Genomic DNA, 27,393 nt, shown 5'->3' with positions numbered 1-27,393 from the left:
GTCGAAAGCCAGCAGGATGGTCAGGGGCTCAAGGACTCAACCTGTACCAAGCTGGGATTGTTCAGGCTGGAGAACGTATGGCTTCAGATAGACCCAAAACAGCCTCCCAGTACTCAGGAGGACATCATCAGGTAAGTAGAGCCATAGTGCATGGTGGGAGGACAAGAGGTAAATTGAAACAAGAGAAGTTCAGTCCAGATAGAAGTAAAAAACCATTTGTACCGTGAGAATTGTCAAGCACTGGAACAGATTAACAGATTGTCCACTCCGTGTCCTTGGAGGTTTTCAAGACTTGACTGGATCAAGCCCTGAGCAACCTGATCTCATCTCACACCTGTACCTGCTTTGAGCAGGGGGTTGGACTACACACTTCCTGAGGGACCTTCCAACCTCGATTATTCTATGAACCTACGCAAAGTAAAACGGCGTAGAAGAAAAATATAAAAGTCAGGTAACACTGAGGCAGAATGGAAGCAAACTGAAGAATGAAGATGTGTTGGCAGAAAACTGAACAGATCTGGCTTCTGCTCTTGGGTCTGTTCACAGTAATAGAGGTTGACACCAAATATGCCACTTAACTTTTGGCTGTACTTCTGATTCTAGGCTGCCACAACTACTTTGTGTAGGCTGGATTTCCAGGGCTAGATCTACACCTAACAAAAGGAGGTCCTGACCTTAGATGATTGCTTGAGCTTTTAGATTCTTCTTAGTTTCCTTTAGATTTAACAATGTGTGACAGAAAACATAAAAACAACAGAACTGAAAGAAAGGATATAAAGAAATTATGCAAAGAGATTAAATGCAGTAAGAGAAGAAAATCAAAGTTATTTTAATACTTCTAACATCTCCCCAGTCAGTGACACAGAAAAAAAAAAATATAAGAGTTGGGCACAAAAGGAAAAGAAATATTAAGCCCAAAGTAGAAATCTCTGATTTTAGCAAGTTGAATTTTAAATCTTCGTTTAGTACCCAAAATCTGTTGGGTAAACAGAATATTCCTTTGTCCCTTTCTTAGTACAAGGGAGATAATAAAGCTAAGAGATAACATTGGGTTAAAGGATGATCAGATTAAGGCTGCGTTCTCTGTTTTCCTTCTAATCTTTAGTTGCAGCAAAACCCAATGATGTTTGGCACAATGTCTTGCAAACCCTATCTAAACAAGACAAATACCTGCTGGCCTGAGTGAAAGACTAAAGATATTGGGTAAAGTTTAGTTGTGTTAGACAAAGTCTAGCTGTGTTGGACAAAGTCTATGCAAAGCTTCCAACTTTGGTCTGATTTAAAACATCTTATTTTGGTTGTGGTACTCTCTTAAAAAAAGAATGGCACCCAACTGTAGGAGGTTCTCATGTAGTGGGGAACCCGCACCATCGATCTGGTGCTATGTGGGATTCTGGCCAGATCTGAGCTTCCATGTTTAAGGTCAATTGATGAAGGTGCATTCTCTTCATGTAGCACTAACAACAACTGGTTGTTTTAAAGAGATGAAGGCTCAAAACCTTGTCCTAAACATGCAAATGAAATTTTTCTTATGGAAATGAGCAGCGATTCAAGTATAGTAATGATGGAGCTTATGAAATGAGTTTTATAAACATGGGCATGGGGGAGAAGTGGGTAAGTCAGTTGTACCGCCCATGTGACATTGCTCTCAGGGATTTGCAGTTGTGTTCCTGTCTGAAATGAGCACACACTACGGACTCTGACTGCATAAGGAACATTTTAAAGCGAAAGAGTAATTAAGCAATGACAGAAGCATCATCATTATTAGATAATCACAACCCAGGGGCATTAACAAACGTTGACTGTCTCTAATCCCATGAGGTCTAATTATTCTGTGATAATAACCACACCTCCAAGTTTTAATTTATTCTTGTGGAGAATCTGGGGGGGGAGGTGGGAAAAAGGGGGGCATTTTAATAGTTTTGCTGGAAGAAGATGCAGTTGGCCTTTCAAAAGGGCTCATCAGTATTCTAATCTAACTAGCATGTGTGATTGGCATTAAATTGTCTGCCCTTTACGATGATCTCCAGCCAATCCAAGTATTCACCCTTGCACAAACCGGTGGTCTCCCTGTCGCTAACATAGCACCAGCACGCACTGGTTCTGTTTCTCAGGGCATTTTTTGGCAAAGGAGAGGTGGATTTTCCTGGTCTGAGGTGGTTAATTCTTCATAAGGTCCTCTGACAAGCACTTTGCCATTAGTGTGGAAAAAGAAGTAAAAACTTGCTCATTTTCTGGTAGCTGGGAAGTGCTGTCTGATATGTCAAAAAAGGAAGATTCTAGTAAGTTTAAATGCTCTGCTTATGCTTGGATAGAATAAAATAGAAGTGACAGATGCACTCTAGGGAAAGAGCACCAGCAAAGCAAGAGAGCAAAAAAGTCAGGGGGAAACAAGAATGACAATATAGAAAGACATATACTAATATCACAGCTTTTCTCAAATAAGTCAGTGTCCTTCTACTTCTTCATTACCCACCGGTGAAAAATTCTTTTGAAAGATTGCCTGTACTTTCTCAGGGTACAGAAAAAAAAAAAAAAAGCACCAGGAAGTAAAGGAGGAAAGGAGAGCAGCATCCACTCAGCATCTGGTTGCTTCTGTGTGTCTGTGTGCATGCACGTGCGAATGAAATTAAGCAAGACAGAGGAGGAGAGGGAGAGAAGGAGAGGAGTCTTTCCCCATGGTGACACTTTTGGCTGAAGCTGACTTTCTGTAAACAGCTTTATATTTTACAAAGTCCTTCGAGTACATTCACTTATCCAAGGGAAAAAAAAAAACCCAAACAAAACCAACAGAGAGAGGTGATCGAATTCATTCAAATTCTTTGCAAATTCAGAAGAAGCCACGGTCTTTAAGAACTGGAGACTAACTTTCGACTCATAAATCCATACTCTTCAGTTCTGCATGTGTCTTTAGGAGCTAAGGAAGCTCAGTGAGCTTGGGACAAGTGAAAATCAGGTCACTTATCTTAACCACTTACATCATTTATATTAATGCCTAACTTGACATTTCTGATTGTCTCAAAATGACAGTGTCTATGTCAAGGACATTCCACAGTAGTGCAAGGAAGGAGGAGAAAACAGAGCATACAAAGGTACTACAAGTATGGCAGACAAACCTATCAGCTAGTTATTTTTGTACTTTTCCAGTCTTCTGTTCTGTAAGTTTCCTCTAATCCTGTCCATCTAACAGAAGGTATTTTAAGAAACAAGGGTTTATTGACTGGGCATATCATTGCGAATCTAGGCAACTGTGTTTAAGGTAACATTTTCCTGTGAGATTATGAAGAAGGACAGAGAGAGTGAAAAGCAAGTTAATATTCTGGGCCAATTCCACACCGATGCTTCTGTTTTGTTGACTTGTATTGCTCAGTGAAGACCATCCACCTCTAGTGTAAACTACAAGTGCTATATCCCATTTCAGCACCATGCCTGCAACATACCGGACGTTCTCCTCAGCAGACCACAATGATAAATCACTTTTGGGTTGGGTGGGAAGTACTTTCAAGAGAGGCTAGGGAAGAGAATATTAAAGCACAGTGGACTGGCTTGGGTTAAACTTCACAGCTGACCATCAGATATTTCCAACTGTAACTCAAAGTGAAATGAAACCAAATTGAAACCCCACAATATGAAGAAAACAAAGAATAATTACTGAGCATTTATGGCTGTTTTACACAGTGGGGCCACGGGCTGTGGCCTGTGTTTATTGAAGCACCACTGAGTTCATATCAAAACCACAGCATTATCGTTTCTACAGGGAACTTCCAGCTGTGCTCTCATGTTTATTACTGCTATCTCACACCATTTGGAGCGAGGTTTTGTCCTGGGACTCATGCTCTGATGACGAAATGACCTCCATGTGGAGCCACTTCAGCATACAACCACGCCTAAATCACTTTCCAAAGAATTTCTGATCTAGAATCAATAAGGCTCTGCTTGACACTTGAGGCCAGGATCTCCTGCCTGGACTACAGGTTCCTTCACACTGTGCACAGCGCCCCGCCCCCCCCCCCAAAAAAAACAAACAAACAAAAAAATCTATGACATACTTTCACTACAAAGCAATAACAAACAACAAGCAATAGCACCTCTCCATAAAAAAAGAGTGTCAGAAGAGTCCAAGCCTATAGTTCATGGTAAGCAATGTTTTCGTCGCAAGGGTGCTAATCACATGCATATTTGGCAATTAGAATTCTAGTACATGGGAGAGGATGGCCTGATTCATCTTCATTTTCACCTCTCTAATACATCTGTCTTAAGATCAGGTGAATAGTCCTTAGGAGGTATTTGTCTTTCCATTGCAGCAAGATATGCATGAAAGATTTATTTACTTCATACACTTAAAGAGTCCTATCCATGGTATTTTAGAACAGAGATGAGGTAAACTATATGTTGCAAATTTGAGTCTGTAGGTAAGGGAGTTAGGACTCCAGAAAGTACATGAATAATAATTTCCATGGAAGAAGGGATTTTTAGTGGGGTGTGCAAGCACAAACTCATTGTAACAGCACACTATGAGATATAGTAATTCACCTCTGTAAGTCACAGAACTCAGAGATTATCTTGTCTCATGTAAAATTACTCAACCAGGTCCTTTGCAAATCATTTGTAAAGTCATATGTAGTTCTATGTGGCAGTGGTTCTTTTCATTTATATAGCATATGTTTGTTCTGTGAACAGCAAAGGCAGCTAAGGGTTTACTTTATTTGGTTTTAAACCCATGCAGTTGTTGTGAGATATTTTCAGCTGGCCAATGCGTAAAATAAATCAGCGGCTCCCTATTCAAACAACTAGCTCTTTTCAGGTAATGCTGAAACCATTAGGTTAAAGACATTAATAAACTCTTAATTCCCATTACGTTCCACAATTTACCCTTTCTTAAGAAAACAGACCATGAGTATCCAAGAATACGTGCACAACTCAGTAGAGTGGAAGGAGCAGTGCTGGCAGTAGTAAACCTTAAATAGTTGAAAGCTCCTTCAAATGCATGAGTTCTGCTAAGATTTACATTATCTCCTGAATATTATGAACTCCAGCATTTTCTGGGCTTGGAACTTCTTGTAAGATATATAGCATATAAGCTTACATATCTGGGTGTAACCAAACTGATAGTATCATATCTCTGTAGTAGAAAACAACCCTGAAAGAACTTGAAATAGTACTTCCAACAGAAACAAAAATAGCCTTTTTACTGGGAGTCTTGTGGCTTGAAATAGCAATTAAGAGTGGGGTAGAGAGACACATACAAAATACAATGTATTATAAAGCATTATTTGTGTACTGCAAGCAAAGTAAATCCTGAAATATGCTAAGGCAATGGATTTAATATTTTAGGAAGATGATAATGTACTAATGTTTAAAAAAACCCCATGTCTCCTGTTGAATTAGATCCTACTAATCCACGGTTTAGCACTGTACGTTGTTTCCTAAAAAAAACCCCAAAGAATTAACCAGTGTAATGCTTCACTGAGAAACATGCATTGTCCTTCAGCGTACAACTTTGGTACTGATGCAATCCTGAGGAAACAGTCAGAGATTCCTGTGCCAAAAATTCATAAATTGATCATGATGATTCTAGAAAAAATGGCAAGGAGCTTTTTTAAAATGTCTGTTTCTGAAGCTGTCAGGCAGCCTCACACTTCTTCACGGACAGGTTCTGCCCACTCTGTGCCCAGCTGTTCAGCAACTAAACTTCCCTAAGATCCTTCGGGCTGGACTGATACACCTGTTAAGAAACCATTTTGCTAGGGGAATATGCAAAGATCCGTTACATTTTAGGGACAAATAAGCAAACAGTTCATTCCACTTAACTGATGGCCTGCCTACTGCCATCGGCATCCTTCAGGTTATCACTGGCTCATTTTTCCAAATGAGTAGACCAGGGAGAGACAGTGCTGTTCTAGGGAGGCTACATGGGAATTCATCACCCTTCACCTCTCCTTTAACTATACTGGGACTCTGGGAGGTTTTTAGCCACAATTCCTACTCATTTTCTTCCTCAGGCATTTAAGACATTTTGAAGCGTTATTAAAAATACAAATATAGGTCAAAAAATGCATGCCCAGTTTCCTATTTTTGGCTCCAACTTGTGTTTCGATGCCTGCTTAAGGGTGACCTAATTATCAGATGGGCTTAGTACCAATATATCTCTCCAAGAAGCAGCATAATCTCGGGGCACTACGAGCAGTCAAAATCAATTCACTTAAGAATCTAACCGCAGCCTCAGAAACGTAACGCTCTGTGGGTAAGCCCTGCTGACACACAGCAGTCCAGAAATACACCTCTCCCACCACAACCCCCCCTGAACTATGCAGTCGAGTGACAGGCACTGGGCAGTGGGCATGCTGAGGCAAGGTTTTCTTCCGTGGCTTCCTTGCAGACACATACTTTTAAAAAACCGGTGCTGAGATCAGGGGTGAGGCATTGGGCTGCTCTGTGTTCTGAGCACAAAGACAATACTGTTAATACAATAACTAGATTTGAATATAAAATGGAAAATCATACATTTGTCTTGTTTAAGCATCCATCCAGGGTATGTGTACTGTATGCATACTGTATTTATAAATGTTTATTTAAGGTATGTGTTGTATTTGTCAACTGTATCTTTATCCTAAAAATAACAAACATTATACTAGGGAAGTTTTTTATGTACTGCAAAATGAATACAGCTTACTTTAAATTATTTTATGATAATGGTACCTTATTTTAAATGAATTTATAGTAATGGAATCTGCATTAATTCCACATGAAATGGTACAAAAATAATCAATTTGTACTACAGTATGAAGAGTGCCATTCTGCATTTTAAACCAATCCTTTCCAACATAAAATACCTACCTCAGTTCATTCTTTGGCAAACTGTCAGACCTTCCTACACACCTACCGGTAAGGTTATTTTTGGTTCATCCTGGAAGCAAATCACAGCTATCTCAGTGGGTGTACTGGCCTCTTAACAAAATGTCACGGTGGCAGGCTTGCACCGCTGATTGGAGAAAAACGTATTGTACTGAAGCGAACAAAAAGAGAATCTTCTAAGAATGATTATTTGAACATTCTTCACTGCTTCTCAGCTGAAGCATCTTGTATATTCTATAAAAACTCTAACATTTCAACAACTGTGTTCAGAACATGAACACCTTCAACTATCAAAGACAATCTTCATACTGTATTGGGGATTAGAGAAAATAATGAACCATGGAGGCTAACTATAAGTTATAATTCTCTTCTTTTAGCAGGGAGAAAGGATGAATTAATTCCTACAGGACAGGCACTGTAATCAGCTGGTTTTTTTCTCTTTTTCAGTTTATTCTAAACCTCACAGACTTCTTTTGGGGGGGGGGCTGTTATTCTTCTATGTCAGCAACTGTCTGCAAACGCGTATTTTTAGACTTTTGTGCTTAGGAGAACTTTTTTTTTTTTTTTTTCCCCTAGCATAAGAGTTAATGGCCGAATTCTGATAAAATATGGCAAAAGTTGGGCTGGATTTTAAGAGGTCATTAAAGAAAAAAAAGTTTTACTTTCTACACTGATGGTATTTTTTTGCAGAAAGATTTCCTCTTAGGTTTACACAGCAGATAAACCTGAAGAGCTTTTTTACTGAAGCATAAATAGCTAGTTCAGCTGTGTTAATAACTAATAGTTTAGAGAATCAAATAATCATGAAAATGTCACAGAAAATCAAGGCTCCTAAGCCTGAAACTGAATTAGCTTTTGGTTTAGCAATTCTATCCCCGCACTGCTCAGAAGTTATATTGTGTATGTTTATGCAGATAAATTTGGATGTATAATTAGATGTTTCATCTCTTCATTTGCACACAGAAGGGCTTTCCTACTGGCTACTGAAAAAACATTCATGCGTGAATTTTAAGAGAACTGAAATGAGCTCACAGAGGCTGTGGAATAGCCATCCTTGGGAGACATTCAAACCTTCAGTGGACATGACTTTCACCAACCTGCTCTGAGTGGTCCTGCTGCGAGCAGGATCCTGGAGTAGAAACCTTGAGAAGTGTCTACGAACCTACGTGATCCTGTGACTCTAACATTATGGTATTAAACAATAAAAATACGTCCAGTGATGGAGAAAGGGAAGATAACAAAGTAAGCTGGTGTCTGAAAGCCAGCTTGCATACTCTTGTGAGTACAAAATGTTTTTCTGCTGATGCTTAACATCACTTTGCAAAAAGATCAGGAGCTTCATAGCTCCTGATATCAGGAAATGTTTTACCTTACTGATGTTGTATCACCCAGGACAGTCAGAATACACATTATTGTCCTTGGGAAAATTAGGGTAGGCCAACTGAGGCAAATTAAACGTCAGACAGTGTTAGAGACAGGTAGTCTGATCCTGAGCTTGTATGTCCCTCCTTCACATCCACCTCCAGGCCTTCCTACCACCCAATGATTTAACCATAAATCTTTGCAGGGTCTGGACCAGCAGCCTCTCTGCGAGCTCTTCGCTAGTCAATCCATTTGCAGGACATAGCAAGGTCAGCCTCTGGAGGAGAGGACAAGGCTCCTCACACCCAGCTGACATTCATCCTGCCTATGTTGAGAAATTTAGAGCATTGATACCTACACCTGAGATAGTCCCTCCAAAATCCCTTCCCAGTTAAGGGGAAATGCAAACTTCCAGGGCCCAACCAAAAGGGAGTTGAGACCAACTGGCTCAGACAACCTGGTGTTAGGCAAAAGCCACCCTAGCCCACATCCCTGTGTTATGAAATACTACAGGTACCGGCCCTTAAAACAGTAAACTATTCTAAGGAAGTGAATTGAAAAGAAAGCGAAGAATTAATTAACTAAATAGAGGTGATTAAAGTAAATAAAGGAAACAATTATCATATCAAAATAAAAGACAAGAAAGATGATTAAATGAGTCTTCAAAAGACCCCTGAGAAACTCATGAAAGACGTAATATGCATTTACCTGGTTTTTACTCTTTCATGATTTCATTTTCATTTTTATTCACTACCATCTGATAATTGCAAGAAACAGTTACTTTAACCATGGGCAATTTAAACCATTTTAATTTTTTTTCCAGGGCCAAGAGACAAAAGAACCTATTTATTGCCTGAGGGGATTTCCACTAAAATGAAAGCTTAATCTTTCATGTTTTTTTTAAGCAAAGGCTTTTAAAAAATCATTTCTAACAATGCTGTAGGGAGAGACTTCCATGGGTATGCAAAATTGAAATTATAAATTTACAATTATAAAAAAATTAATAGTTTGGGGGATTGCATTGTCTCTGTTCTTTCTGAATGAATACTGTTTCAAGCTTAAGAGGAAGTACTTAGCACATGGAGGAGAATGAGTGTCCTTAGTCTCTTTTGCGGTCAAAGCTATTTAGTAAGAATGTATGAGAGAACGATCATTGGCATTTAATTTGTTTGGAAATATGTGACTGTATGAACCTTGAAGGAGTTTCATATAGATTGAACAGTCACTACTAGACAGTGAATATTTTTCTTTTATTTTTAAATATACTGCAATTAGAAGCCAGCAGCAAAACTTGGCATCCTCAAATATCAGATACCCTGTTGCTTCCTGACTTTCTGGGCTGTTTTTCTGTGTTGCCGATGCATCCAGAGTCGGCCTGACTACCATCCCCTCCATCATACTTTGATGCACTGAAGGCTGCTAAATCTTAACTATGTACAATTAAGCTGCAAGGTTAATTCTAACTCAACTAACCACCTTTGGGGGCTCTACTGACATATGTCTACAAAGGACAGAACAAGAACTCTTGGCTCAAAGATTGATTCAGAAAAGATCTTCAGAAGACATATGGCTATATATAGGTAGAAACATGGACATGATTTATGCGGCTACCATGGTTTTAAGACATATTAAAAGTACATGCTTGAGCCCATCCCTCTTCCGCGCAGGATTTTGGCTTCAACAACATTAAGAAAAGGATTAAATTTAAGCACGTACCTTTGCGCTCTCCTAAATTTGGGGAAGTTTTCTGAACTGAGAAATATTAATTTAATGCATTATCTGGAGAGACACAAAGATTTCTTCCTGGGCTTAGTGCAAGCTTTGAAATCAGTCAAAATAATTTACACTTATGAAATACAACAAACTGAAGTGTTGCATTAAAAGAAAACTAGACCAAAAAAATACCCTCAAGGCCTCCAAATACCTACACATTGAAAGGAAGATTTAAATGTTTTCTGCCAACATATTTCAAGTTTTAATAGAAATACTTTGAGCTACTATGAAAAGCTTTATCAAACTAAATTCATTTTTCATAGAGCAGAGAAGAATCATTGAAGATACTATTCAGGTTTACAAAATATTTAATAGTGTGGAGAATGTGGAACCAGATAAGAAAGGTTAAACTGAAGGACATTTTAACAAGGCTTGATTTTAGGTTGGTAGTGCAACATAAATAGGTCAGTGGATCTTTTGGATATAGACTTCAACGCACCAAGCTGTCTAGTATTAGAAACTCCTGTGTACAGCTACTATCTATAAGACTTTCAAAAGCAGTTGTCATCCTGAATACACTATTTCAAAGGCTAAATGTCCAGATTTTCTTGAAAATAACACGTCTTCAATGTGTTAGCCAAAATCATTAATCTCTTTGGAAAACCCTTGGTATCTGCTTTACAATACCACTCTGAGCAACACTAAGCTCTTGTTGTCCCAAAGAAGTCTGCCCAGCCCAGCCGAACCACGTGCTTCTGCAGGCTTGGACATGAGATAAAACCGCCTTCCAGGTACCCAAGGAACCTTGAGACCAGGTTAAAAGAAGGAACAGCAAGTCAGCCAGGCTGGAGAAGAGAATTGTGTTGGAGGGGGAGAGAGGAAAATGTGGACCTTAAGGATGAATCTGAGTCCTGTGCTAACGTGGCAAGCCAAAGAGCATGACAGAAACATGCTGTTGCCTGAGGTTCTGGTGCCACTTTGCTGCAGAGCAGCAATGATAAGGAAAGTTCATTTCCAGACACTCTGCACCACAGCAGAGTATGCCGAGTTGCCCTGAGAAGTCTTGGCAGTATGGCTCAAGAAATACTGAGTGTGCTTTGGGAGGACAGGCTACTCAGCCATTTAACAGCTAAACTGCAGAGATATTACAGAGCATGCATGAAATGCAACATTTCCCCTTCTATAAATGGGTGACCTTTAGGCAGGAATAATGCAGAAACACTGACACTGACACTAGCCTTCTGCAAAGTGTTAAGCCCCAGCTCCAAGACAGAGAGAAGAGACTACTCAGCTTTCAAAAACATGTATCAGCAAACCAAATTTATTTTCACCCAACCTGCTTTTTTCAAAGACACTGCAAATGAATATTACTTTTACTTTGAGATGAAGCACACAGCAGAAACAGGAAAATTCTGCATGAACTTAGTATTAGCCAAGCTGTCTTCCATTTAACCTCTCCCCCAAGCAAACAATAAAACTGTAATATAACAGGAAGCACTGGCCGGCTTTAACACCCAGCACCACGCTCAGTCCCAGTTCTGTTTTGCAGGGAAGACTTCCCCACTGATCAGCTCAAACCGTCTGCCATGAATTACTTTTTCATGGGGAATAAATGCACACTTAAACAAGATTAAACACAAATGTTCTTTAGTGGTATCTAAAATAATATGAATGTTTTTTAGAACAGCAATAAACATACTTCATGATGTAAATAATTACACCCTGCAGCCTTTATGTAAAGATAAGCGGCTGGATTCTTCACTCAGCTACATCACTGTAAATCCAGAGTAACTACACTGAATCAGCGTCTCTTTCTATGGATTCTGGAGATGCTGAAGTGTAACTGAACTCTGGATTTGCCCTGAGTTCTCTCTAGGGTTTTGCAGACATTGAACCTACATGGCTGAAAGTCTACATGTTGGTCATGGAGGCACCACCACCTCTGGTCCTGTCCCTTACTTCCCAATAAATGTCTTCTGCTTAGCGTAACGAAGTCAGAATCTGGCTGTGTATTCCTTGTGCCTCTGATATCATAACATGAGAACTGTATTCTCAGTTAGGACCAGAAGAAAGCTCAACTGAGGCTACAGCAAGAAAGAAGAGGAGAAAAAAAAGAGAAGGACTACACAAAATTCATGATGGATGAAGGCAATACGTGCATGATGTACTGGGAATCAAAGATCAGTCTCTCAGGCATTAAAAAGAACCCCCTCAGATGATTATTCTATAGGATGGGAAGGATTTGCTCGTGTTCTGAATTTTTTTCTGAAACATGAAATGTAGCTTAATTTCACCATGTAATTGTAGTTTTCATGTAGAGTTTTGGAAGTTGGGTCCATTAGGTTTTAATGGCCCCTAAAATGAGTCTGGAAAGGTGAATATGCTCACATCAGACCACTTGAAAAATTAAGTTTTTTGCTTAAAAACAACAGCAACAAAAATGTATTCAGCTATTAAAAGCATCTTCAGAATTTGTATGGGCACAGAACTTGGACACAACATGCAATCACTGTTTTAACTATCACCTTCCAGTTTATTCTCATGTTTGTATTCCAAAAGCCAGCACTCTGCTCTTACCGGGACTTGTGAGGGCTCCCAGAGCACCAGTCGTTGTGGAGAGAGGATTTGCATTGGTGGTGGTAGCTGAGGTTTGGGCGGCGGCTGCTGCGGCTGCTAAAGTTGCCAAATTCTGTAATTGTAAAGCGTTCATGCCTGTATGAAGAAGCAATAGGGTCAATTAAAATATGTAATAATAATAATAGTAATAGTAATAACAGTAGTAACAATCATCATCATCAACTATTTTCAGTGGTCATGGGATGTACCCTGCCAAGAGATTCGATTCTTCTTTTCACTCCCAAGACATGTATAATCTGGGAACCACCTTTTATAATCCCTGAATAGCATCTCTCACCTCTCTACCTCAGAGTTGAGAGAATACAGCAAGCACACCAGCCTATAGTTCAGGAAGATTAAACCTGGTTTGTGCCTCTTCTATAAGGGAAGTGTAGAAATAGAAGTCATTCAAACTGTGTGAAGCCCAGACACAATACTATTTCCTGACACAGCAGGGGGTGTAAAGAAGGTAACTAACGTTTAATACACATTCAGGACAGGGTCATATAATTGGGATGAGTAAAATGTGTTTCCTGTGTCTCCTTTGTATCTACTAAGGCTACACTTGCAGTAGCCAGTAGTTGTGCTAATTTTCCTTTTGATGGTTCATTTCTAAAAATACATATCAACTGAGAACATCAAATTAGTATCAGTCTGATCACAGATCCATCACTGAGGGACCGACTGTCAGGCCATAAGCTCTGGACTGTGATATCAAGTCTGCTCAGTCATCTGTCACTTCATTATTTTAGAAGATGTAGGGAAGATATACCTGCATTTCAATGAAGACCTTCAAGAAATGGATGCATTTAAGTAGCAAAGGCTTTAATTCAGATGGCAAGTAAACAAACAATAAATAGAATTTATGTGAAATGGAAAAAAAAAAAAAGATTAAGGAACAGCAAATGGCATTCACTTGACAAATCAGAGGAACAGGAGTTCGTCTCCCCAGAGACCTTAAAAAGTACCTACCTTTTACCTTGGCCTAGACAAAGTACTTGGGCGCTTACTCTAAGGTGAACTGCTTCAGTAAGAGACTAAAACGCAGCGACAAGTTAGGTGTAGCATTAACCAGTCTGGATCTTTCTCAGGATCCTCTGAGTAAGATACAACTGTCCACAGGGATGATGTCCAGACTGGGTGTCTACATACGGACATGAGAGAGATTACCTGGATAGCTGTGAGAGATCATCCTTTTTTGGTTTGGAATCATGAGGGAGATCTGTGCATGCTGCTTGAGCCCTCAACAGAATTGACAAAGTGCGTAAACCCAAAGTACAATGAGTTTTATGATGTTCTTGTAGTCCTGATAACGCAAGTACACAGAGACTGTTAGGGGGTAGGAAGAGCAATGTCTTTCTTAGATCAAGTGATAGAGCTGGGAAGACCACATGAGGTTTTGGGAGCACCCAAAGAAGAGCTTGAGTGCCTGGAAACTTGCTCAATTTTTTCTGAACGCTACTTTGTCTAACAAGATGTATTACTTCTCCCTGCATGCCTTGTTTCTCAAATGAGGGGAACTTAATAAGAACTTGGAGAAGATGGGGAAAAAAGAAGTTAAACATAATGCTTTGGAACTATTTTTGAGAAGAAAAAAAAATCAGTGAAGGAGAGGTATTTTCTAGGAATTGAGAACTCCTGTAACAATGGAGAATGATACTACTTTCAAATGCATTTGTTGCAGACTTGGGTTGGTGCAACCAGCAAGTCTCGTAAAGAGATATTCTTACTGTCCCAGCATTAGGAACCATGAGGTGAACCTTGTCATAAGCCATCTATTTTGGGAGTAACTCTCTAAATTGAAATACAGCATTTTCCAACAGGCAGGTAAGGTCTCAGGTCAGCACCGAGCTTGGCGCAGGTTCCAACTTTTGTGCCCCAGTAAATACCCAAAGTCAGCCCAGATGTTGGTGTTTTTGAATGACACAATGACAATGTTAGGAGTAAGGTTTCAGTTGATCTAAGACCCACCACTTTGTAGCCTGGAATCTGCACTACACACATGGAAGAATTACATGACCAAAAAAGCTCTTTCAGGTTTCTTTTGGAGGCTAATGATGATCTTAAAAAAAATAAGGTTTTTCTCAAACAGTACCAACCTAAAGTATTTTGCAAAACTCCATAAAGCTACCCTAATCACAAGTCATTATTAACCTCGACAATTAGGTGTAACTACTAAATAAAGTGATTATGGGTCATCGTTGCAATTTGGACAGTCTTCTAAATCAGCTCTCACAAAATTTAAGTGCTTAAAATACAGATAACTCTGAAATGGCAAAATTGTACCTTAATTCCATGGACATTTTAGAAGTAATAAAAAATTAGATATTGGATACTCAAATGAATAGACTAAAACACCTCAAAACATCTGAAATCTTGAACAAAGTAATCTTCTAAAGCAGGAAATGTTAACTGTATATTTAAAAAACTTTTTATTTTTACTATCAGTCTAAAACTAGGTTTTGGAAGCAGCACCATATTAACAAATAAATTTCTGAAACCAGAGATGGTAAGGAAGTTCCTAAGAGTTTTCAAATCCCATTTCTAGTTTAACTTGAGAACTTTTCAGTCAAAAAGTACAATTCAGATAGAACTTCAGATATGCAAACATTTTAATTTATTTTTTCAATTTCTCAGTTGACCTACTTGCTTGCCTTGGGTGTAAATATATTTTCATTTAAAAAATCATCTTTTTTTGATAGGAAGATTCTGCAGATTATTTCAAACAAGATTTTAGGGATGGAGAAGACTTAAGCTGGAGTCCATCTTTTTGCAAACAGACAGCGGTTCTCAAAATGAGATATGGAATCCATTTTCATCCTGGATTGATGTCTGGTCCTCAAATATCATTTACTTTCCTCTTCCAGAACAAGTAGAAGTAATTCAGCAAAGAATGCCCATCTAGCATTGCTGGTTTTCACTGAGGCCATGTTCTGTAACAGAGATCTGGTTGCTCTCCACCATGGCATCATGGTTTTCTATCACCCACTGGTTAGCAGTTCATCAGAAATTTAGTCAGCTTATATTTCTTCTGTGGGGAGGTTTCCACTTTGGACTTTTAAACAGCACACATGGCAGGATTCAATAAGAGCGGACAAACACAGAATGGTACTAGAGGAGACAATGCAAAATAGCTTCTCCTAGATGAAACCCCACATGCTTCTGGAAAACGCATGGACTTTTCTCCAAACCTTAGTTTAGATGCAAATGGGTTTTGAAGCAATTTAATACTGCTTCTTCTATTGCACTTGATGTGCACGGCTTTGCCCGTGTGTGCAAGGCTGCAGGAGGCTACGGGCTGTGAAGCTGGAAGGCAGCATATGCACACGGCACAGCACTCAAGGAAAAGTACAGCAGGTCAACAGGCAGTGGAACAGACAACTGCTCATTTTGGGCTCACCAACAACTGTCGCGCCTGTGTGGATGCCAAACAAACACCAGCATTGCCTCATCCCACAAAAACATTTTTTTTTTTTATAGTGGGATGTTTTCTGTGGAAGCACAAGAGGAACCCATCAACTTGACAGAGAGTTTCAACGCCAAAAGAGTATAACAAACAAGAGCTACCAGTGACGAAGTTGTCTCCCCACCCAGTCTGTTTTACTGTCGAGGTGACTAAAAGGCACTGGCCACAAACCAGCTCTGCAGATGTTATAGGGTGTCAGCTTCGTCGCCTTCAGGAAAAAAGACTGCTTGTTGTTGTCACACATGTGTAAGAGAAGGACAGCAAAGAGCCCCGCCAAACTGAGCACCCAAATGTGACCGTCAGCAAGGGCTCATGGTGCATGCCACCATCCAGCACGCTCCAGAGCTGACTGTGTCAACAGGTTTCTCACTCAATGTGCACCCTCTTTGGGATCCTCTCCTGCTCCAACATATAAAAAATAAGTCCTGTCATCACTTTCACGTTCCCCAGGCATTTTAGCATTTCTGCTTCTTCATTGGTTTCTCCTGTCAACTTGTCAAGTGCGTCATCACACTTCTAGGACATACTTGGAGGAAGGAAACCAAAGGCTCTCAAGCCTCAGACCCCCAAAGCACTTTGCTTTCAAACAGGGACTTCTGGTTCAATTGAACTTCAGCTAAGGTATAGTTCTGTCGGACTAATCTGCTCTCTCATTCTCTCCCCTTTCACACACTGCCTTCATACAGTTCACATCCTACAGCTTTTTCAAAACAGTCCCAAATCCCACAGCAGAGCCGGACCGCAAATGAGTAGATCGTTTTTATCTGAAAGTGCTGCTCACTCAGCAAATGCACCTCTCTCTGAAGAAATGCAAATTGCTTAATGCTGAAGAACAGCCTCATAGGCAGAGCTGCACATGAAAAATGAAAATCCCCCTGTAGAGGAAAAAAAAACCACAACCAACTTCTGGGTGAGGAATAACTCTTGATCTTTGTGATGGAGACGATGTTGGGAATTAAAGGGAAATGATTAAAACCCCCGGAATCACAATACAGTTTGATTTCGTTTTTAATAACATGTATTTACCAATGTGCTATCAGCTTGGCAAATATTCAAGATTGCAAGGAAATTCAACTTGCATTTTGTTGTTTGGCAGATTAAAAAAACAATTAAATTATGTACAAAACAGATGCACGGTATGCCTTGCTTGAAACTTAAGATTTTTAAAAAAATTATTTATAAGGATAGGGGCATGAAAATTTAATTTAATGTTCACCTTAGGTAATTTTGTGTCTTATTGTTCACAGCAATTACCATAAATCTACATATCAATAAGCGAGAACAGATGTCAGTTGTTACAAGTGCTTGCCAATCAGGCCTGTTAAAAAGTGACAGATGGATGGTGATAGAACATTCTCATAAGGCCTATTAGCACATTCACAGGAAATTTTTGTAGTGCTGCACAGTCACAGATGCAGTTCTGTGAAAACATGGGGAAATTTGAGAGCACAGGATTTACATTTTACAACTTCTTGTGCTGCCTCTGACACAAATTTTCATACAATGAAGCAATTTGCTTCATTTCAGTCACCGCAGCTTTCCTCCTGTGATAACTGTAAATTTGGAATTACTGGCTATTTGTAGAGGAGGCAACAGAACCACGAGCCGTTCCTGAAGAATTCTTAGGCCTCATCAGCTCTTGAATTTCCAAAACCACAGTAAAATCATATTAGGAAATAGCTGAGATTCGCTTGCTGAACAAATTCCTAACAAAGGAAGGCAGTGGCTACATTTTAGTGGCAATATATGCATGGAGAGTTCAAAGTCAGTGGTGATTATTAGAGCCAAGTCTGGATAGCTTGTAAGCAGTTCCCAGCAACTCAACTTCCTTTTCTTTGGAAATTTTATTTTTCTCTATTATTGGGATTTACTTCTTCTGAATTAAAACCTGTCTGCAGCTTAAAAACCATGATTAAGGTAAAATTTATCATCTCCAGGCCACAACGCAAGTATTTCCTAATACTGACAGCAGCCATTTGGGATGCTGATATTAAAAATGAGAGTAAGGCTTCATGGCCTGTGCCTGAAAGAGTGCAACGTTATTCCAGCAATATTCGACAAATTAAAACAGACGGGAGACCTGAGTGCTACCTCCATCAAACCATATATGCTCTGTCTTTAGGAAAAGTGCTTATCTGAACAGTGCTTAAGGTATGCTGACTGTTTAGTATCAGGTTTATCAAAGCCCTTAAAATAACTTTTAAGTCCACATTTGATTCTGCCCTGTTTTTTAAGCCTACAGGCTTAAATCGGACTGAAAGTTAGAGTTACAAGTCGATTACGTAGGGTTTCAGCACATTTTCAGGTTATGCATGCTGTAAACACAGCCTGGCTTTTCTCAATTGAAACTTGCCAATCCTAGTGGGAAAGACTCATCCAATCTAATTTTTTCCCAGTAAAATTTACTAACCCAGGCTCTTGCTATAGTCAAAGTAGAGCAAGTGGATGATTCATCTGATCCTAAAATAGACAGATTAACCCCAGCCCTTGGTAGGATGAATTGCTGCTGGGGCGTGACTCCCCCTTCACGGGCCAAACTTCCACATCATGTACTTTTCCCACCTGAAGAAGCACGTCTCATGAACTGCTAGGCACTGGGTCTTCTCTGAAGGTGCCTCTCCTATGAGCAGGAGCAACGTGTGGATTGAGAACAGTCTCACTTGCTTCAAACTCTGCCTCTCCAAAAAATGTCAAATGGGGTTGTTTAATTTATTAGCTTAAAAAACAAACAAACCAAATAAAAACCACCAAAAAAACCCAGCTAATTGTATGTGTTAAATTAAGTAGGGCTTCCAATGGAATTAGTGTTACAAAAGCTCTATGTTTTTGGTCCCTGAGGTCAACATTTTCAAAACTGGTCGTTATCTTTAAGAAACAGTTATTTCCCTTGAGCTGGAAACAGTTTCTCAGTGACCTTTACTTTTAATATGATATCCCTAAAGAGGTCATAGCAGGAGAAACCCTCTTTCAGTATGGCTTTGCTGGAATGAAGCCATCCAAGAGTCAGAGGATATAAAGAGATCCTTGGGCCAATGCGAAAGTATAGAGCTTTTGTGCAGATGGTCCTGGCTTCCAACTGGTCCCTCCAGATCCACTGAGCCAATCCAACAATTAGAGGAAAATATTCAGAAAGCAGAACCTTGCAGAGTTTCTCTCACCCATCTGCTCCTACAGACCCTGCAACAGGAGGAAATCTGGCTTGGGTAACAGAAGAAGGGTGAAATGGATTGAACAGGGCTCACAAAGAGCCAGAAGTTCAACCCAAAATGCAACCAAACTGTGAGAGAGTTTGGAAAGGCCTTGGAAAAAACCCCATACATTGGAAAAATACAAGAAGTCCCAGGTGTAGAGGGTTTAGGGATCTGAAAGCCAAAGCAAGAAAAGCCAAAAGCATGGCTTCTTCTTCTGCGTGACCTCAGAAAGCAAAATACACTGTCTGTTCAATGAAATTAAGAGAGTCCCTTTGTGTCTTTTATGGGTACTTGTACATGTTTATATGTCCTGTATTGCCACACATCTAGAAATATTTCTGTATGAGAGAATGTTTATTCCTGCCAAAACATTTTACAATAATGGACGATAGAAAATCTTCAGACATCGTATATTTTTGAACATTTCGGTTTTCTACAATCACCCTATGTAATAGAAAACCTCCCTGTTTAATACACCTGTATAGTGCTTTCCAGGTTCTTAAACAGGCAGGTTGGTTTAAATAACTGCAGCTTTTGGGACCTGATCCAGCGACAGCCAAATTCAATGCAAACATTCAAGCAACTTCTATCTCCTTTGAACCAAGCTTTCCATGCAATTTGTATATATTTGAAGGAGGAATCTTTTTTGCTTGAAAGGTTGCTAGTGCTTAATGTAGCTTGCATTGTCTTTTTAAAGTAAGACAACCAAATCACATAATGTAATTCATCTACATTATTAGCCTTCCCCAAAGACAAAGCACAGGCTAGACACTGAAGCTTGAGATACATGTAAGAGAAACATTGCCTTTAAATTGGCATTAGCAGGTATCAGAGGAGGGGAGGGAAAGTGAGGAAGTGCTCACTGTAAAATTCACACATGACAATGGCATGTGCTTGCATGCTTTACAAAGGACAGTGAAGCGGAGTTTGGCAAGGTAGGGTTAGCTCCTGTCGTTAAGGCCAGGGGATTACTGCAAGACCAAAGGCAGCGTTGCCAACTCTACCAACTTTATTACCAGTCTTGGCATATTGCATTGTTTTCTTTGGCATGGCTCCTGAAAGAAAACAATTTCATCAAGATTTTTATTGAAAAATGTGAAAAATCAATCGTGGAACCCCAAAGACTGGAAAGCTGAATGGTAAACTACAACTTTTGTCTCTCAAATTTTAATATCTCACAGATGTTAGTTAAACCAGTTCCATGACTTGCTTGGACTTCACACACGGTTTATGAGCACAGGGCAATGGCAATACTGAACATGCAGTTGTGCCAGTGGGCTGCTACGGCAAGAACAGCATTCACTTTTAAAGCTGATGCTCTGTGTGTTTAATGTCTGTATGTTAGTGAGTTCTTGAAAAAAAATACCCCTCTTTCTTTGGATTGGATCCCCAGCTCCCAAATAAACAAACCAATCAACAAATTCCAATTATCTTCAACCAGAACTGCCTGGAAAACTCCTTTCAACAAAACCAAAGAACCCTGCTTTTGCCACATAAAAACTGCTTTAACCAGACTGAGGCATGATATCGGGGAAAGCAAATTTGAAACTTCACACTGAACACCAGTGTTTTTGCTGGGCTGGCAAAGAAAATTGCTTTAAGAAATATTATCGCTGAGGACTGCATGGCCAATATTTCTTCACGTGCGCAGCAGGGTGTGTACTGTGTCCTTTCTGTTCAGCACAGAGACAACACGAGCTTTAGCAGTACACATAAATACTTGCAGATCCAAAGGTCCCTAATTTTGCACAAGGGGGTGTGGCTGTATTAGAAGTCCTAATTTAGTAAACCATGTCTTCATCAAGACTTGAGCACAAAAGAAGCGTTAGAGCCCTGACATGTAAGTAAGAGTGAAATTGCAATGGCTTACGTTGCTTTTGATCAAACTTTTAGTGTCTGAATTATGTGGTAAGCACACCCAATGTCTTCAAAGAGAAAAGCTGGACCCCTCAAACATAAAGTTCAAAGAACTTGTAAGCTGCAATGACGGATCTTCTTTAGCTCCTCACTCAATTGTGTTTAGATGTTATTCCTCATCTTGAAATACTATATTAATAGGCAAGCTATAGTCAATGTGGAAACACATATTATATTAATCTTTGTAACATGAACATACACAGCTTAAGTTAAAAAACTCTAGGCCTTTACAGACATTCAAGGATGCCTTCAGCAGGGAATGCAAGATCTTGCTGCAGACGCAGGAGTATTTTCTGCTCCTTTCACAAAATAAAATACACAGATCTTTAATAGTAGATGCACTGCACGACATAGTACTGCATGATTTCTGAGGAGAGGACATGAACTCTCAGCCCTAATGATGAAATAGTGCTTAGTCTTTGGCACTTTCATGTAGAGCTCCAGCACAGGGAGAAATTTAGTATCATTAATTTTTCCTTGAACAGAAAGGTTTAAGGCTTACATGTTTTGGGGAAAGAAAGGAGTAAACGTCAAGCTGTTTTGATAACACGAATATAAGATAAAAAGTACATACTTTCCATGGGAGGCAGTCAGTCATTAAATTATCCCATAGATGAGTGCATTAGCAATCTAATCTTAGTTGAGAAGGTATATCCCTCAAGTAACAATGATGTGCCACTACGATTTCTTAAGATGATTTTCTACTAGTATCAAGACCATATGATGTTCAGAGAATAAATCACATCCTGGATTGAGAGCCCATTCTGAAATTACTTGACTAAAATTCTTAGTTTCAACACAGTTCCTAAAAACAAAGCTGAATCTACATTAACAGTGAGAAACAGCAATAGAAAACTTCTCAGGTGCACGTAACACAATGGATATCACATTATTTTTCCTTGGTGTCTCAATTTTTTCATTTTGTAGACCTAACCAAATATGAAAACATTAAAACACAATCTGAGCTCAAAGCCTCTTCCAAAACTGCCAAGTATAAAACTGTTACTGAAACCCTCTGTTCTGTTTATCATATTAAGATACATTTTTTTGATGAAAAAATGCTAGATTGCAAGTGTAACATAATAGAACCAGCAAGCACTGCCAGCAGGTCTGAGGAAGAGAGAATAATTCAGAGATATTGTCATCTGTAGGCCAATTTATATTGTCAGACAGCAGGTTCACATTAGTCTCTGATGTCACCGCAATAATGGCATAATATAACGATTGAGCAAAGAATACCTGTGGGGTACAGCTATACAGTGCAGTATATCTATACTTGTTAAAGTATTTCAGGCTTCATTCAAAGCAGAATCAGAAGAAGCAAAAGACCAAGATTAAAAGAAGAGTGTGAAAATGGTGTTCATAAAGACTTCTGAATATTTTAGCCCTTGTTTTGTGATGATGAGGCAAGTACAATGTTGTATTTCATTGATTCAGTGGGTTCATGATTAAAATAAACTAATGTAGCAATTTAGGGGGTTTGTGCTTTTTTTTTTTTTTTTTTTCCTCCTTCCCTCTAACAAGAAAAAAAAGCTTTTTAACAGTTTCTCGCGGCAGGCATAATGTGCATCTGTGCTCTGATTTACTGCACATGCTGCCTTCTCTAGCATCATGTTAAGTTAGGGTATCAGCATGGTAGGTCACACAGTGGGAGTGACCTTTTGCTAATCACTACACATCAGTTACTACTGGCACACAGCTCATTACTAAGAAACCCTTCAACTAGCTGGCTTTCAAATCTGCTCACACTTTGATTTTTTTCCCCCTTTGCCTTTCTTTCTTTTTTCCTCCCAACTAAAGATTATACTTTTACGTAAAATCTTTTGTTGTGTAATTTTGTCAACTAGGGTTCCAAAGTCCAAAAGGCACCCAGTTAATTTTCGATTACTATAAAAGGAGCCTGAAAATTCATACTGAAGGTAGGTCTGTAATCTTGGGTTTCATTAAAAAGGTCAGAACATTTTCATTCACCACCTATTATTACAATGTTTGAGGGCTGCCATTAATTTGATTTTTCAGGACACGGAAATCTCACTGGAAATTAGAATGTAATCCTGCTGTTGCTTTACTGACACTTTTCATAGGGTAGGATGCGGCTGCAGGGACTAAGAGCTCTCCTGCAATTTACAATTGGTTACTTTGGACAAATGGCAGGTGACTAATGCAAGACAAACTGTTTGCACAACCTGGGAGCTCTGGGTTTAATTTCAGTTTCTGAAAGAGGGGAGAAAGTGTTTCTATTGATGTTGAACCGCAAGCTGTCCCCTGCCAATACATCTGTCACATTTAATACACAACACCCCCCCCACACCCCTGACAATGTGATTATTAGAGGTACAAAATTCAATAGCTTGAGAATACAAAACATAGCTGGAGCAAAATGAAATGGTTTTTAACTTACCGGCCATTTGCTGAATGCCGCTGAAGGCACCCAAGTTACTGGAGGAAGTTGCTTGCTGCAGAAGCTGCAAAGTAACAACACAATACAGCAATCTACCTGACATCAATGTAACAAACAAAGATAAAACTAAAATGAGCTATCATTTCACATTTCAAGTATTTATGCTTTCCTTTACATTTATACAGTCTCTTGCTTCTCTCTATTGTCAGAATGAACATCCCTAGAGTCAATGCTGTAAATCCATATTAATGTGTAATCTCTATTAAGAAACACAGAGACACAAGGGAAACTCAATAACATGGCTGCTTTAAAACAATTAATCAATTTATTCTTTTTAACAACCAGGTGTTAAATCTATTTAAACCAACATAGCGTGACTAATTACAACCCTCTGTAGTCTAGTAGTTACCATAACTCATCTCTGTCAATCATGGTCCATTCTCCCCCATTGCCCTGAATTCAGTTTTTTCTTTATTATCTTTATGAATCAAGCACACAGATACTCATTAGACTTAGTGTTTGTATATGACAGTTCAGCCTACCTCAGTAATAATATATATTTTTAATTGCCAGGTAAATGGCTGTTTATAATTATATCGCTATACCAAAGCACTGCACTCTTACAAATGACGTATTTATGCATACACAGTAAATATATATGGATGCATCTATTTGTCTAACTTGGAACCATTGGGAACTGCCAAGTTATCCAAAAGCTGCTCAACCAGACCTCTCAACTCCAGAGCCACAGAGGTCAGAGGCCCCTCTCAGCTGTGCTGCAGGGGCGTCTCTCTGGGCCATCCAAGACCTAAGAGAGGTGGCTCTGGATTTCCAAGTTCTCCAACAGGGGCAGCAGCTAACGCCTCTTCCTCACATTACAAATGGAAAAGACCATCTTAAATTTATGAGAAACAAGTGGCTTTCCCCTACCATCTTCACTTTCTCTACGAGGTATCATGAGCCACGCACATTTAGTGTTAAGAGGACCATGCGTTAAAGTGAAAGCCGCTTCCAAATGAAAATGTGCAAAATTAGAGGACTGAACAGCAACCATCTAGTTTAGAGGCTGTACCATACAGATAGGGCCCCTACAGTGCTCAGCTGCCTATCTGTCCTCCCCTCAGAAAGAACTTAAATTTTATTCCAGCTATAAAAACCAGATTCTAACATTGAAAAGAACAATAAAACTAATGGAATCAAATTTTATTTTGCAGCATGAGTAAACTTTAAATGCTTCCTTTGGATAGCACTGACACATCTTGAAATGTTTATTCAAATTCTCGTTCCTGTTACTTATTTTTAGACCATGTGATAAACATACAGCATTTTTTTATGTAGAAGACGACATGCTACATATCCTGGAGGATACTTATTGCAGGGACTTTACTATAGCTGATTTACCATCGTTCTAAAATAAATACAGCAGAATATAGACACCGCCTCTGAAATGAACTTACAGCTAGATACTGTGGTGTGAGTCCTCCAAGACCTGTGAGGTTTCCCCAAGTGGCAGTATTGAGCTGTTGCATCTGCTGTGCCAACTGCTGCTGCAAACGCCGCTGCTCCTTGTCCTTTTGGGTATCGGCAAACTTCACCACGATTGGCGAAGAGCAGCCCTGTGGTTAGACAGATCAGGAAAGACAGAAGCGTTAAATCACACCGAGTCACCCTCACACCGTGAGCTCAGCCACGTCCCACAGGGCCACCAGCAATGGCATGTCCCGATTGCTCACCCTCTCTGTCTGGCATACGTAGGAGCACAAGGACTAAGGTTTTCAGCTTCTTAGGAAAAAAGGCTATGCAAAAATTATTGATTCTCCAGTTCTTTTTATCAAGCACTTTTCCTCAGGCTCTCTTTTCCTTCCAGCTATCAAAATTGCTGCCAGAGATAGCGAAATGTACCAGTCCTCTTTAATTAAGCTTCACAGCTGATGAGATGGACGTGATGCTTTGCCTGCAGTCTGTTTTCAAGGCATCGCCAAAGGTAGAGGTGTCCAACCTCCCTGCTGCCAGGGACCACACAGCCAACACCACCCGGCCACCACCGTCTGGCTGTGCAGTCACGCTCGATGCAGCTGGCTTGTGTACCCTATGTAAATATACTGTGAGCAGCGGATTTACTTCAGAGACCATCATCAGTGGGTCACCGGTCCTCTCCATACCAAGGACCCCCAGTCCCAAGTGAGTACAAAGGGCGATGCTGCTTGGACAATGCACCCACCTGCGGTCTGCTCCCGGGCACGCTTTGTATCAAGCACCTTTGAGAACTGAACAAAGGGCAGAATGCAGACCAAAAGTGACTAGTTCTGGTGAGAGCAGCCCATTCCTGATTGCCACCATTTCTTCTATTGCTTCTATGACCCTCTTGTTACATGTTATGGGAGGGCTGTAAGGCACATTAGAAAATAGGGGAGCTGTAAGAAAGAACTAGAGATCTGGTCTGCAGCCTACTCTTCATCCCGTCTGAGGGACCCCTGAGAACACATAGGATGTCATGGACCAGATGGACTTTTGAGGTAAGCCGAATATTCCCTTGGACTGCAGGTTCGATATTCCTGGGCAAAGTCACTAAGAGAACGTGACACATGAATACGAAGAATGCCTCTGTCACTTTCGGTCTATTTTCCCCCCTGCTAACAAATTTTTCATATTTTAACCTTTCAAGTCTTCATTTTTTCAAATCAAGGGAGCAAACTATATCTTGCAATGATTCAGTTCTTCAAATTAATTTAAGCATTTTGTGAGTCATAGAAACTGTCAATCCATTTCATACTGTTTTCCAGTTTCATAGGATCCGATAAATAACTTCCCTCCACTCGCCATGCTTTGTTATACTAATTTCTTGTCTAACTTCAATCTAAACACAATGGTATGAGTGAAAGGTGACTCAGTCCAAAAAACACAGCAGCGCTTAAGCCAAAGTGTGTAGAGTGGGATGCAGAGCAGCGTTGTACTTAACCTAACTCTTCCCATGACTGCTCTCGTAACACTGTGAACATCTTCAGAAAAGTTCCTGGCCTCTATTGTTTACAAAAAGCAGCTGTGTACCTTTTCTCTGAAGAACTTCACACCAGGACAAATGATAAGAATATTCACAATCAACAGACAAAAAGACGAAATAAACCACAATAATAATATCTCTTGTATGAAGATGTCCCATCAATACTGTTCCTTTAGAACTACCTTAGAAAATCATCACTTGTGATTTATTATTCCACCTCCAACTCCTTTCCTGTGTGTTTCATTGTAAAAATGTCTTTCAGTGTTTTAGTGAGAAAGAAAGGAGATACATACCACTCCAGCAATCAAATAAAGATTAGGAAGGAGTCAGCTTGTTACACAATTACCTCTCTCCAGTGATTTTTATACTAATATTAAAAACAAGACCCTTTAGGGTAAAAAAGAGAATTTTGTGTGTGTGTGTGAGAAAGACTTTTTCCTGGTTTCACTAATAAAAAAACCAAGGTCTTTCTATTTAATAGGAGGTTTGACAGCACTGGTCTAAGAACAACCAGAACTTACTACCTTCTACCTAGATGTACAGGAGAATCAAATCTATTTCCAAAGAAATAGAATTAATTTCAAAGGAAGAAATATCATATAGCTATTTCAGTTCTCAGTTCAGCAGCTCAGCATTCAACACTACAGCTGACATCGTATTTATGAATGCTTAAATGTCAGTAAATTGTGTAAAAACTATCTCTGCAATTTATGAATCTATAATTCATTTTTTCACTGTCTGCTCTATATTTCATCGCTTCATCATTTTCAAGAGAGCAAACATTCTGAAGACTGAAATTATATGTAGCAAGTGGCTCTATATGAGAAAAGGGTTGTTATTGTTTCATCAAATTTACTCCATGATAACAAAT

The 27,393-nt window shown here is 39.5% G+C and overlaps 1 protein-coding gene across 13 annotated transcripts in view; it reads right to left on the bottom strand.

Moving 5' to 3' along the window:
- The window catches only part of CELF2 (CUGBP Elav-like family member 2), a 376,863-nt gene that overhangs the window by 27,398 nt on the left and 322,072 nt on the right, over positions 1–27,393 (bottom strand). For all 13 annotated transcript variants that reach the window (XM_080392046.1, XM_080392047.1, XM_080392051.1 and 10 more), the window contains 3 exons: positions 24,979–25,137; positions 23,522–23,585; positions 12,508–12,642 (listed from right to left, as the gene is read on the bottom strand). In XM_080392046.1, coding sequence (XP_080248172.1) covers positions 12,508–12,642; positions 23,522–23,585; positions 24,979–25,137 — 358 coding nt within the window. The remainder of the gene's footprint in view (positions 1–12,507; positions 12,643–23,521; positions 23,586–24,978; positions 25,138–27,393) is intronic.

Source organism: Falco punctatus (genome assembly GCF_963210335.1).
Source record: "Falco punctatus genome assembly, chromosome: 6".
Classification (NCBI taxonomy): Eukaryota; Metazoa; Chordata; class Aves; order Falconiformes; family Falconidae; genus Falco; species Falco punctatus.
The sequence above is the reverse complement of the archived record's forward strand: the minus strand, read 5'-3'. Positions and strand labels throughout refer to the sequence as shown.